At 34.0% G+C, this 13,175-nt stretch overlaps 1 protein-coding gene across 2 annotated transcripts in view; it reads left to right on the top strand.

Moving 5' to 3' along the window:
• Window positions 1-5,161, top strand: part of LOC150082640 (1-acylglycerol-3-phosphate O-acyltransferase ABHD5-like) — a 57,905-nt gene extending 52,744 nt beyond the window's left edge. For both annotated transcript variants that reach the window (XM_090378722.1, XM_090378721.1), the window contains exon 7: window positions 4,921-5,161. In XM_090378722.1, coding sequence (XP_090234848.1) covers window positions 4,921-5,100 — 180 coding nt within the window. In that variant the 3' untranslated portion in view covers window positions 5,101-5,161. The remainder of the gene's footprint in view (window positions 1-4,920) is intronic.
• Window positions 5,162-13,175: the final 8,014 nt, after the last annotated feature.

Here is a 13,175-nt window from a genome sequence, read left to right as displayed (position 1 = left end):
GCATAAAAAAAAAAAATCGTGTAACTGGAAATTTGCATCATGTAAAGTGAAAAGTGGTATAATTTTTTCAAATAGCAGTAACTGAAAAACGCATTAATCGAACTCACGTTATGTGAGGCCTGGCTGTATTGCATTTCAGACTATTATAGTGATGTGACACTATTTTAACAAATTGTCATATTTTATAAGTGCCCAAGTTTCCTAAATGAACGTTGTTTATCTTTTGTGTCTTTTAGCCAACTGACTGATCCCTATACACTCAATCAGACACTTTCTGGTAATAAGTCATGTATCAGATGTTTTTAACCATTTAAAATCCTAGATTTAATTAAAATATACTCTTAAAAATGCTTTGACTGATTTTTATCCTTATACATTCCATAAATATCTTTTAACATAGCAAGCAATTTTCATAAGTCGTTGAAAATTTTTTTTGTCTTTATTTTTAGTTTTTATGATCTGATTTTGATGCATATATAAAACCCAAACCAAATTTAGTCATTTCATCTTGATCATTCATGTGGTTTTTATTTTTTAATCAGTAAAGTTTACAGTGTCACTTGAATGATAAAGAAACAAAGCTTATGATTGCTATATATTAGAATGGCCATAAAGTTATGGAGTTTCCAATATTATATTTGTCATTAAACCAATGTCTGGTATCAGAAAAACCTGACTTTCGAATATATTCCAGTAATTAACAGCTCACTGGCCAAAAGGGAACTTTCTATCAATCTAAAACTTAACTCTTAGTTCTAGTATATCATTTATAACCATGAAAATTTCACCTTTATTTATTTTACTATACCCTGTCAGAGCCTTAAACTTGTAGACCTGAATCAGATCCCCTCTAAGGTTCCTAGTTACCAAGCTCTGTAACTCACATATTCAAGGTCTTTACTCATATGGATGTCCTTTTGCCAGTCTCACTAAGTGTGTTGCACATCTTTCGACCCTTTCGATAATGGATTAATGATGGCTCTAATTGAGCCATCATTAATCCATTCTGAAATAACTGTCTTCGGCGACTTGGGCCTCTGTCCAACTTCTAGTAGATGTCTAGATGAGCCCTGTTAACCTGCTGTTTTGTAGAAATCTTGGGCATGTCTAAATGATAGACCATCATGGGCTTCAATCAGTCAACAAAGTTAGCCTGACATTCCTGTGCTTATGACTTGACCTAAAAAACTTCTTCAGTGGTACTATAAGTTCTGTTAGGCAGCTTCCTCCAAAAGATGTCATAAAATTCAGACTTAAAATTGCTGCATTCTCCTCTTCTAAGGTTCCCATGCCTAATCACATTATGAATTCCAATCCTTGTCTTAAATCATTCAAGCCTTTTCTAGCCTTAAAGTTTTTGTCTTCTTCCACATCATTAGATGATTCAGGGGCCTTATATTTGAGACACTGTAAATATATTTAGCTCTATCACACACAACACTGGCACCAACAGACTCGACTCACATTTGACTCTTTGTATTCTGTAATATTAACAGTCTTTCCACCTTCACAATTGGTTTACCATTTTGGGAGCATCTGTTATTCTCAGGTCTTTGACTTTGGCCTTATTCTATAATGACAGTCTTTGTTTTGCTACCCTTCTTATGCTCTATGATAATTTCAATTCAGTTTCCAATTGTATTTCTTTTTTACACTTTTAGGGACCATTGTATCACAATTTAGTATGAAATTATTTAAGACGTCATGATGATAATAAAATCTGGCACAGAGCTCTGAACATCATAAAACAATGAATGGGTATCACTTATTGAATGAAGGCTGCTCAGATCACTCTTGAATGCTCTGATAGGCTGCACTTGGCAGCTTCTCATGCCCATTGTAAGTCGACTGCTATGTGAGGTTGTTGTGCAAACACATGGGAAACGGTTGGAAGCTATCATTATTTATTATCATTATTTATTAACATTATTTATACAGTGGAACTCTGCATAACTGGTTGTTATGCAGGGTTCCACTGTATTGTTATACATATCAGGATGTGTCAAAAGTAAGGTACAAGCGAGCATGGTACATGTTCACAACTTGAAGTTTTTTACCAGAAAAAGGTTGAATTGTAATTGTTTCAATGGCAAGAAGATAGTGCTGCATCTGTTATTTGTACGTGGTTTCATCCAAACAAAAATGGTAGTTTTCAACAGTAGTTTATTGCCATGCATGGGAACATAAAATGGGTAGGAAACAAGTTTGTGTGCCACACTGCATTCTAGTCTGTATGTATTGATCTGAATAATGAACTACACTTGGGAACATTGCATTTATCCATGGAAGGAGACATTTGTCACAATGACAGTACTTGTCATAGAGGACCTGAAAGTTTGACAATTTTCAGCAGAGTTGAATGTTCTGGCAATGAGATTCCATAGAATCATTCATAATCCATTTGAATACAGGATGGTGTCGTGATAAGGGTCAAAAAAGTTGATTGAGCAACCCAAACCATGCATATGAACTGTTTTTAGGGTATCATCTTCATTTATGAGATAAAGAATGGAGTGTGCTTGGAACAAAATGATCACCAGATGAGATCTTACTCTCTTGTCACAGCAGAATCAAAAATCTGCCCTTCTCCATGACACGAAAGGGCACCTCCCACAGCAACAGAAAAAAATTTATATCAACAGTCTTCTGGGAGGATGCAAATGGCATCCTGTTGGTAGTTTTAGTATTAGTATTTAAAGTTTTCTGTAACCATACATATTAGTATTAGTAATGGCCACACAGTGTAAGAAAGCCTATGGCTTATGCTACACCGGCCAAAAAAAAAAAACGAATAAAACAATGATAAAAAAATAATAATAATTAGTAAAAGAAAAGGAAATTAAACCTATCATCCTATGTGCTTCCCTGACCCGAAGGTACTATCCAGATGACCTTTGAATTTCCACAAACTGTCAGCCTCTACCACACATGTAGGCAACTTATTCCAGTAATTTATAACTCACTGGCTAAAATAAAACTTCCTGCAGTCCAATCTAAACATTTCCCCCCGTAACTTGAATTTATGTCCCTAGTTCTAGCATCATTTATAACCTTAAATTCCCTCCTCATTCATTTTACTGATGCCTCTCACAGCCTTAAACACCTCAATCAAATCTCCTCTAAGGTGTCTAGTTTCCAAACTCTGCAACCGACATATTCGAAGTCTTTCTTCATAAGGATGCCCTTTTGCCGATCTCACCAGGCGAGTTACTCGTCTTTGCACCCTTTCAAGAAGCTCGATGTCTTTCTTTAGGTGCGGTCTCCATACTTGAACGCAGTATTCCAAGTGTGGTCTAACATAAGCCTTATATAATGGGATTATCACGTCCCTATCTCTACTTGCAAAAGTTCGATAGATCATCGATAGGACACCATGGGCCTTCCTTGCAACCTGTTTACAATGCTCAGAGAATTTCATGTCTGACCGTATCGTAACACCCAAGTCCCTTTCCTCCAGTACTGGGTTTAGTTGAACTCCACCAAGTGAATAAGTTATTTTGGGATTACTGTTTCCCAGGTGTAATACCTTACACTTTGTTGGATTAAAGCATAGCTGCCATTTTTCTGACCATTCCAGAAGTCTATCTAGGTCTCTCTGAAGAAGCTCAGCTTGACAGTGATCATTAACTACTCTACCAATTTTAACATCATCTGCAAATTTAGGCATCACACCCTCTATCCCTTCATTGATGTCATTTATGAAAATTAAAAACAACAGTGGTCCTAATACTGATCCTTGGGGAACCCCACTTCTTACATCAACCCAATCTGAGCAATAGCCATTTATCACAACCCTCTGCCTCCTGCCCCGAAGCTATCCTGCTATCCATCTAAGGATTTTCCCAGTGATTCCAACCTGTTCCAGCTTATAAAGCAACCGCTCATGTGGGACTGAGTCAAAAGCTTTGCTGAAATAATAAACAAATAATAAAGTTTTGCTGAAAAATAAACAGTGTCGAAATTATTCCCTAAATCCAGCTCGTGAGTGACCCTTTCAAAATAGCGAACCAGATTTGTTAAACATGATTTTCCCTTCACAAAGTCATGCTGAGTATCCTTGAGAATTTCATTTTGATCCAAATGATCCTGAATTCCACCTTTGATCATTGCCTCCATGATTTTCCCTACCAGTGAAGTCAGGCTGACAGGTCGATAATTTCCCACTTCGCTCTTAGGGCCACGCTTATGTATTGGAGCTACATTGGCACTTTTCCCAAGAGGTGAGATAATCAGTACAACCTGTTCGGGTTATACCTCATTTTATTTGGAAAATAGGTTCTGATAATTTCACACCAAACAAAATTCACAAAATGGGGTCTTAAATATATTGCCAATGACGATGGATGATACAAAGAGTAATGTATAACTTAAATGTGTTGTTAACCTGAAAAAAATATTAGATAAATAATAAAAAATACTGATAATATTGTTTAGTAATGCCTGATTGTTATTCATGCTCTAGGTATGAAATTACTAAGTGTACTTTCACGATTTACGTATGTACTCTCGAAAAGATAAATTGGCATTATCATGTCTGTGGTGTTTGTAAATAAAGATACCGTTATTGCAACGCTGAACTAGTTACATCTGGAATTTTCATTATGAAGGTCAGAAGCACTAATGCCTAAGAAAAGTAATATTGTCTATGCATGTACAGCACTTATATCTGTGGTTAAAAAAAAAAAAAAAAAAAAAAAAAAAGCAGCTATGCTACAATGTCATATTCCTTACTTTTTGAACATCCCTGGTATATATAATGAAGGTTTTTATTTTTAATTATTGATCCAAAACACACTGCTCTCTTATTAATTTATGATTTGGTAACTACAACATATGATGAAGAAATATTAAATATTTCATTTAGTGAGGAGCATTTAATGTTGTGTGTATCCTTTTGTATTTAATTATTCTTGGTTATAGGTAATACCAGGAGCTGGGCACCATGTCTATGCTGATAAAGCAGAGCAATTTAATTCCTTAGTGTTGGAAATATGTTCCTGGGTGAAGGGTGAAGAGCAAAAAAGACATGCAAGAGAAGCAAGAAAAAGAAATTCTAGTGAACAAGAAAAGTCCAATGTAGATTCATTAATTAGTAGTTGAAATTAGTTTTAATAACAATTTACGGCAATTTTAGTTAATGTGACAATATATGTATGGAAACTGCCACCACCACCATGCAAGATGCAAAAAAAGAATTTTTTTTACACCTTTTTTTATACTTGTACTGAAGTTTCATATCAACAAACACTTGTCATTTTTTTCCATAGTGCCAAAATAGTGTATTTTAAGGGAACAAAGGTAGAAAATATTTGATTTTTTTCTACCATAAATGCTTTCTATAAGGATGAAGATTTCTGCATTGTATTTTTATACATTTTGTTTGGTTACATTTCTTAAAAAATCTTCTAATTAGAAGCATATACAACAACATAACATAATCTTACTTATTAAATTAAAATTATATCTAAATAAATCATTAAAAATATTATTAAACATAACTGAAAAACTGAATTTCTAATAATAGCCCAAACCAGAGAATTATAAGATTAATATAAATGTTATTATACTGTGAGTAATTTTAATTTTAATTTTTGTTTCTTTTTTTTAAAAAAAACTGGAAACAGTGATCAAAATAAATCACAAACTTTTTATGATTCACTTTGATTGCTGAGTTTTCGCATCATTTTCCATCCCATCGTTGGCACATCCTAGCCACAAATTTATGTATTTCTTTCTCTATGCATGTAGACAGATTCATATACATTTGTATATATCTGTGTTTTAGAGCTGGAGAAACCAAATTCTGGCAATAATCAGTGTAGTTATTAGTAATCCACTGACTTAATGCACTACTTTGCAGTCTCACTGACTCTGCTATATTTTTGCACCTCTTGTTATCATTTGAAATCCATGAACTTTTGCCACATTTTCTTCCTAAATTTGGCTTATTTTTACACTACTATTATTGACTTACTATATAATTTTCTTGTGTTATTACATCCTCAAGTTTCCGTCTCACTAAAGGCCTATTGGTCCCACAAGGAAAAGTCCCTTAATTTCAAATTCATAATTTGTATGAAGAGCCAAAAAAATTCAATTAACGAACATTTTCATTTGTGTTCAAATGGCTTAATGAAACATTGGTTTAAATACATTTTTTAATTATGGGAAAAAAATTTACTATTGTTTTTTCCTTTCTTGGAACCTGTTATTTGCAATTATATTGAAAAAATTTGAATGAAGAATTTTTTTGTTTTGTTTTTTGCCAATGCTGCCTTTGAATAATATTCAAAAAATATATTTTGTTTTCTATTTTTTTTTGGTAGTTGAAAATATTTAAAGAAAATGAAAATTAGAGCACCTTATCAGAGATGCAACAGTAATTATCAGCATCATCTTGTATTTTATAACTATTGTTTTATTGTTAATGTCCAAAATCTTTGTCTCTATGTGATGTTTCAGTTCCTCATAAGTAATAAATTGCACACATTTATTATCAGGAGCCTTGGTTTCCCATGTTGGTCAAAATGATTAAATTAAATTTGCAGTGGGGACTACCACATAATGCCGTGTGATATTTTTTCAAGCAACATGGCTTAGCAATGCTTGAGTAGATTATTTTTATTGAACTGTTTCTAGTCTAGCATATTGAAAGGAAAACATATGCTTTATATAGGCCGCTTCATTAAGATATCTAATTCAGGAAAGCTGACAGTGGAGTTCTTGTTTTTGTTATTCAGACTAGTATGGTTTTATAGGCTGCACTAGCACTGCTAAGGGACATAATGTGTATACAGCATATTCCACTGCCAAGTCTCCATTATTCCAGTTGGAAACAATTCCAGCAGTAAGTGCTACATTGCAAAGATGAAACTAAGTTGTAGGATGCTTCCTTTTTTTTATGGATTTCACACAAGTTTGTTACATTTTTCCAATGCAGATCTGCCAAATACTGAAATCATAATAAATGTAATTTTGTTTATTGATAATAGCTGCAGTAAAGTAAATGAATTGACAGCTTAGCATATTTATGGATATCTTTCTCCAATGTTTTTTCAATAATAAAGTTCTGAAAGAAATTTAAAATGTAATAAATTTTAATTTAATATGAACAAAAACTAGAGAAAGCACTGCTTTGCGGGCACGAAACTTCTATAGTCCAAACAAACAAAAACCAACTAATTACAGGTTCGTGATATTTAAAATACGTTTTAATGTTCTTTGTCATTGGAAAAGATGTAGATATATGCAACTAACCTGTGGATTTATTTATTTTAATGTGACTTTGTATTTCATCCATTAATATAGAAGAATAATGATGGTGCAGAATGGGCTAAGTTACCCATTATTCATGTAACAAATTTTATTAAGTTGCTTCTTGTATTTGTGATTATATTTTGGAGGTCATATCTGTACAAGATTATAGCAGTGTTGCTTCAGTGAGCAGAACAGTTTTTGATAAAGAAACTAAATTATGACTATAATCACATTGATAAATATTTAATTATTTAGGATTATTATTTTATTGAAACATATCTGTAAGATGCATAATTGCTTTTAGAGGAGTAAGGAGGTAAAACTCATTTGCAAACTTTGTATAAGTCATGTGTCCTTGCACTTAATGATATAAATAACTTTGCAAATGGATGACTGCATGCTTGCACCTCTAAGCCTGAAAGAAATTATTTTGCATAAAAGCTTAATTTGGTAAACAGAGTACTTAAAAAATTACCCTTCAATAAATCAAAGTAAATGTTTGATATTAACATATCACATTTCCTCATGGTTCATTTAATTTATAGTTTTAACAATTAAAAAGTTTTAAAAAATGTCCACGTGGTAGTTGATATTTTTTTTATCAGACTGCCGCAATTTGACATTTGGAAATGATTTGATGCTTTGTGAAACTTTTGATTTCTCCTAAATAATCTTTCCATCTTCAATCACATACCTAGTAAAATGTTTATTTATACTAGGTGTATGCCTACTTATTCTTATTATTTTTTTTTTAACCATTTGGAATCTGATATGTCATTGTTTTTTTTTTGTTTTTTTTTTTACTTGTTTTGGTATATAGAACTACTTCTATAATTTTGTCTATAATTTAGAAACAGTGTATTGAACAGTGTTTATACATTATAGGCATAATATTTTAATATCCTGTTTAAATTGCCTCCCATTAAAATATAACATTACAAATAACAGAATGGTGAAAACTCTTGTATGTTAAATCTTTGGCCATTCTGTTCTCAATGGCAAAGGTGCAATTATAGCAGTCACTGAATAAGTGGTAGAAACATACCACAAAATGTCTGATATGTATATAATTTCTAGTTGGAATGAAGAAGATATTTAGTTAGAATAAGTAGAAGTGCCTTATTCCTTCTTTTAGTTTATCTACATTAGCTATGCACCGTGCTGTTTCAAGCAGCATCTAAAATTAGTGTAGTTAATTTTATTAATGAAAATAACGTTACATTCCATTTGTTTCAGGAAGGTACTCAGAGATAGTGAAATATCACATTCTCCCACAACAAACATCATTGACATAGTTTGTTTTACTGTGTCAATGAAAAGATTTACATGTAAACTTTTTCACTTTTCCTAAAATTAATATTTATTTTTCATAAAAAAAAAAAAAAAAGAGAGACCCTAGTCGTCATGGTTTTCAGTGGAGTTAATAGCCATATTTGAAATTCTCTCAGAAGTTTATAGTTTTTCTTTCAAACAAACAAAAAAAAAAAAATTTGGGTTTTTTTTTTTTTTTTTTTTCCCCTGCTCTTAATTGCAATAGTGCTAGTGCAGGATATGAAGTGCAATTACCTCACATGATCTCAGTTTTTATGGGCTTGGGGAATGCATTAATATTACAAAAGTGATCTGTGTATAAGACTGTTCTACACTACTATTTTGAGAAAAACCAGTCTGGTTTTCTTAGCACAGAGGGAGCTTTAACTGCAGCTGTGATATTCGCTACATGCCTTATAAGCTAAAAAAAAAAAACAAAGAAATGTATTTTTAAGAGATATAGCCTCAGGTGCAATTTATTTAAAGAGTCATTGTATACTGTAGATGTTTTTATTTTAATATGCAACTTTCAGATATTTTATATCTGTTTCTTTTTTTTTTTTTTTTTAAGTGCAAATAACTGTACATTTCCTGAATGAATACTGATGCTAGTACAAATGTCTAAATGTATAGGAATTATATTTTTTATATTTGCTTTGAAGCGAAGAATTAACTATTTATTGTAATATTCATTGTTAAACTTATGGAACAGTAATACTTTTTATAGAAAATATACAATAAATTTGAAAACAGTAAAATGGTGTGTTTGCATTAGTTTGAAACCAAAGAAATCAGTTATTGATTCTGTATTCTTTGACAACTACAAAGTTAGATTTATTTTGCAGTTTGTTTATTATGCAATGTAATTTTTAAAATATGTTGAGCAATAATTCTATAATTTTAGACAAGGTATTTATAATTATACATCAAACTATTTTATGAATTTGAGTTTTCTTCATTATGGCATATGGGTAGGAAATGTCTTGGCTGTCTTGGCATTTTAAAAATGACTAAAACTCAAAAAAAAAATCTTTAGTAATGGCTTTAACAAATATTACAAAAGACATGCAAAACAATAAGTTGATATTAGTATTACTAGTGTCAAATGATGAAGAAAGCAAAAGCTACCTTATGCAGCATCAGCCTAAAAAAAAAAAAAAAAAACACATATCACCCGTCCAATCCCCCCCACCCCCAATAGTTTGTCTAGTTCTTCCTTGAATTTATTCAAATTATCCACGTCCACAAAAACAGATGTAAGCTTGATTGAACAATCAACCATCCTTGCTCAGTTTGAATTTATGCCTCTCCCTCATGCGACATGTGTAGCCTGAGCAAGAGGAAGAATCCCATTAGCACTGAGCTTACTCAATCCATTCGAAGCCTGAAACACCCCAGTCGGCTCACCTTTGCAGGTGCCTAGTCTCTAGGTGCTGCAATTTGCGTTACTAAAGCTAGGTAAGTGCATTAGCTTGTTGCCCTTCTCTGCACCTTTTCCAGTAACTACATTCTTCCTAAAATGAAGCCTCTAGACCTGTGAACAGCACTTGAGATGTGACCTCACCATTGCCTCGTACACTGAGTGAACAGAAATCATGGGATACCTACGTAATAAAGGGTAGGCCCACCTATTACCAGGATAAGGGCAGTCACATGGTGAGGTATTGAGTCCACTAGTTCACGAAAGCATTCCACAGGTATTTCCATCGCTGTCCATAACTCTCACATTCCTAGGTAGAGGATTCAAAGCATTTGAGCTTTGGATCCTCTACCCAGCATCCCAAAGATGCTCCACAGGGTTCATGTCCAGTGTTCAGGGAGGCCATTCCATGGTAGCAAAATCTGCCGAATGCTCTTTGAACCCTGATTAACCTTGCTGTTCTTCTCTACGCCCTTTTCCAACAGATTTATATCCTAAAGTGGGGCTCTCATACCTAGACGGAGTACTCAAGATAAGGTTTAACCACTGTCTCATACAAGGGGATAATACCTGCTAATAAAATTCCTTTATACCACTGACAGAAACCCATCTTCATTGCCCAGAGAACTTCATGTTGGACCATGCAACTGCCCTTAGGTCTCTTTCATTCACTATCTCAAGTGGTATCATTCAACTGGTGTTATTATGGATTTGTTGCTGTCCAGTGGCAGTTATCTTGCATTTATCAATGTTAAACCTTTGCCACATTTCAGCCCATCTGCTTAATTTAGATTGCAAAAATAAGTGTTCACAATGGGTTTGGATTTAAAATAAGTTGGGCAGATTAATTGGGGTCTTTGTGGCCATTGGCATGAAGATAAAGTATATATAAGGGGGAGAAAGAAAACCCCTATTTGGTTGCCAATGACCTGAAGATTTATTATTAATCCTATTTTCAAGGAAAGAGATAGAAATGAATGTGACAGCATACAGGCCTATGAACAAACTGAATGCCTTAGAGAAGATAAGCTGTAAACATTCCATCTGAGCATAACACAAATCAGACTCTGCCAGGTTGCTCTGTTGTCACCAATCTAATAACCCCTTGGATTAGTCTTCAGATGAGCAATTGATAAAAATAAGCAAATTTAATTTATGTGGACATAAAACGGTTTTTGATTTTGTCTGTCTCCTTGCTCATGTGTAAACTGGAACCGTATACAACCATGATCTGCATTCATCTTAAAAGTTTTCTTATTAAAACAATAGCTAACGTTAAATACGAGGGCCATTCAATAAAGAATGATCATAATATATATTTTTTTTTCACAACACACCTTTATTAATCATCCAGATTTTGATGGTCCTTTTCAAAGTATTTCCCATTTAATGAAATGTACTACTCTAACATTTCTTCCATTCTTCAAAAACATGGTGGAAACCATTTGAGAATCGCCTCTGATGTCTCTAAAACTTAAGACGAATGGAAATGTTTCCCCTCGCAGCTCCTTTAACTTTGGAAATAAAAAATTGCGGGGTGGAAGGTTAGGGCTATAGGGCTGATGAGTAACACATTTGACATTAATGCTGGTTTAATACGTGAGTAATGTGAGGTCTTGCATTGTGATGCAGCATCCACCCAACTGTGTGCATTTGTGGTCGTTTATGGCATGATCCCACAAAGTACAGTACAGTAGGAAAGTTCCATTAGTCATATGACACAACATGCTGGTAAACTATTTCTTGAGTGTCAAAAAAAAAGAAATGACCATAATCTTTCTTGCAGAAGCCACAACTTTTGGTGTTGGCTATGATGTAGACTTCCAAACAGCTTTGTTGCTTACTCTATGGGCCGAAATAATGAAGTAATTTTTCATTTGCCATTATCACCTGCAGAACATCACCAGCTTCAGTAACCATCCACTACAGCTCCTGACAAACCATGCCAACTTGCTGTTGCTCAGGTGAGTATACTTTGAATCCTGCATGAACAAACATGTCATATGCAAATAATCAGAAAATACTGTGCTTCCTGTTGATATCAATGTCTGCCAGTTATCTTACTGTTATACGAGAATGATGACAGGAACAGTGGTTTCTGCGGTGATAGCAGTGGCAAGAGCTCCAGGGCTGCCGATTTTTGTGACTCAATCACATCCATCTTTAAACATTCTAAACCACCTGCGAGCTGTGCTGTTTGCAAGTGTGGATTTGTCATAAACCTATTTTTAAATTTCATCTGCTTCAGCTGATGTTTTCTTGAGGTGGAACAAAATTTGAGAGCAGCATACTGTTCCTCATGTTTCATGTCATCAGTAGAATTGTCATCCTTCCCACACCAGGTGGAAACGACCTGGGTTCGAGTCCTGTCGATGACGAGAAGAATTTTTATAGACCTTTTTTCAAAATGTGGCTTAGTTAATCGGTATCAGGTGAGAATGACGTGGTTTTCTCTCTCAGAAACTCACGTTTTTTCTTCCAGCAAACAAAATCAACCACGGAACACGCAATTTACAGACAGTATGTACGGAGCGATAAGGCTTTGTTAGGCATATTCCTAAAACTCAAAATTAACAATTATGTCCTTTGTTACTTAGGGTGAAACTGAACAGGCATAAACTTGGCTGACTGCCAAGGTCACACTGTGCCCAAGGATCAGCTATGCAGTTGCTATGTGATGCAGCTTGGTTTAGTCTTGAATTTGGCAGCTGTGCCAGAAATAGCAAGCAGTAGGATTCATGGAAAATTATGATCATTCTTTATGAACAGCCCTCATATTTAGAGAATTTTTCCTCTACTTCTGCTGCCATGCGTAGCATAGTTGGTAGAATCGTCATCCTTCCCACACTCAATGAAAAAGACCTGGTTCGAGACCCATCAATAATGAGAATTTTTGTGGGCCTTTTCCACCATGTGGCTGAGTTAATTGATCTCATGCGAGGGTAGAAGGTTTTTTCTCCTGAAAACGGGTTTTTCGTCCAGCAAACAAAATCGACCAAAGAACACGCAATTTACAACAGTATACATGGAGCAATATGGCCTTAGTTGCTAATAGTCCTAAAACCCAATAACAACATCCTGTTTTTTGTACAGAGAAGAGTGATATTAGCACATTACTTAAATGGATGAAGGACAATTATTTAGATGTGAACTTTTAAAAACGTTCTATTATCTCATTTTAAAATTG

The sequence above is a fragment of the Mastigoproctus giganteus genome, chromosome 7 (assembly GCF_048544385.1).
Source record: "Mastigoproctus giganteus isolate SK-2022 chromosome 7, ASM4854438v1, whole genome shotgun sequence".
NCBI lineage: Eukaryota > Metazoa > Arthropoda > Arachnida > Uropygi > Thelyphonidae > Mastigoproctus > Mastigoproctus giganteus.
The sequence above is the reverse complement of the archived record's forward strand: the minus strand, read 5'-3'. Positions and strand labels throughout refer to the sequence as shown.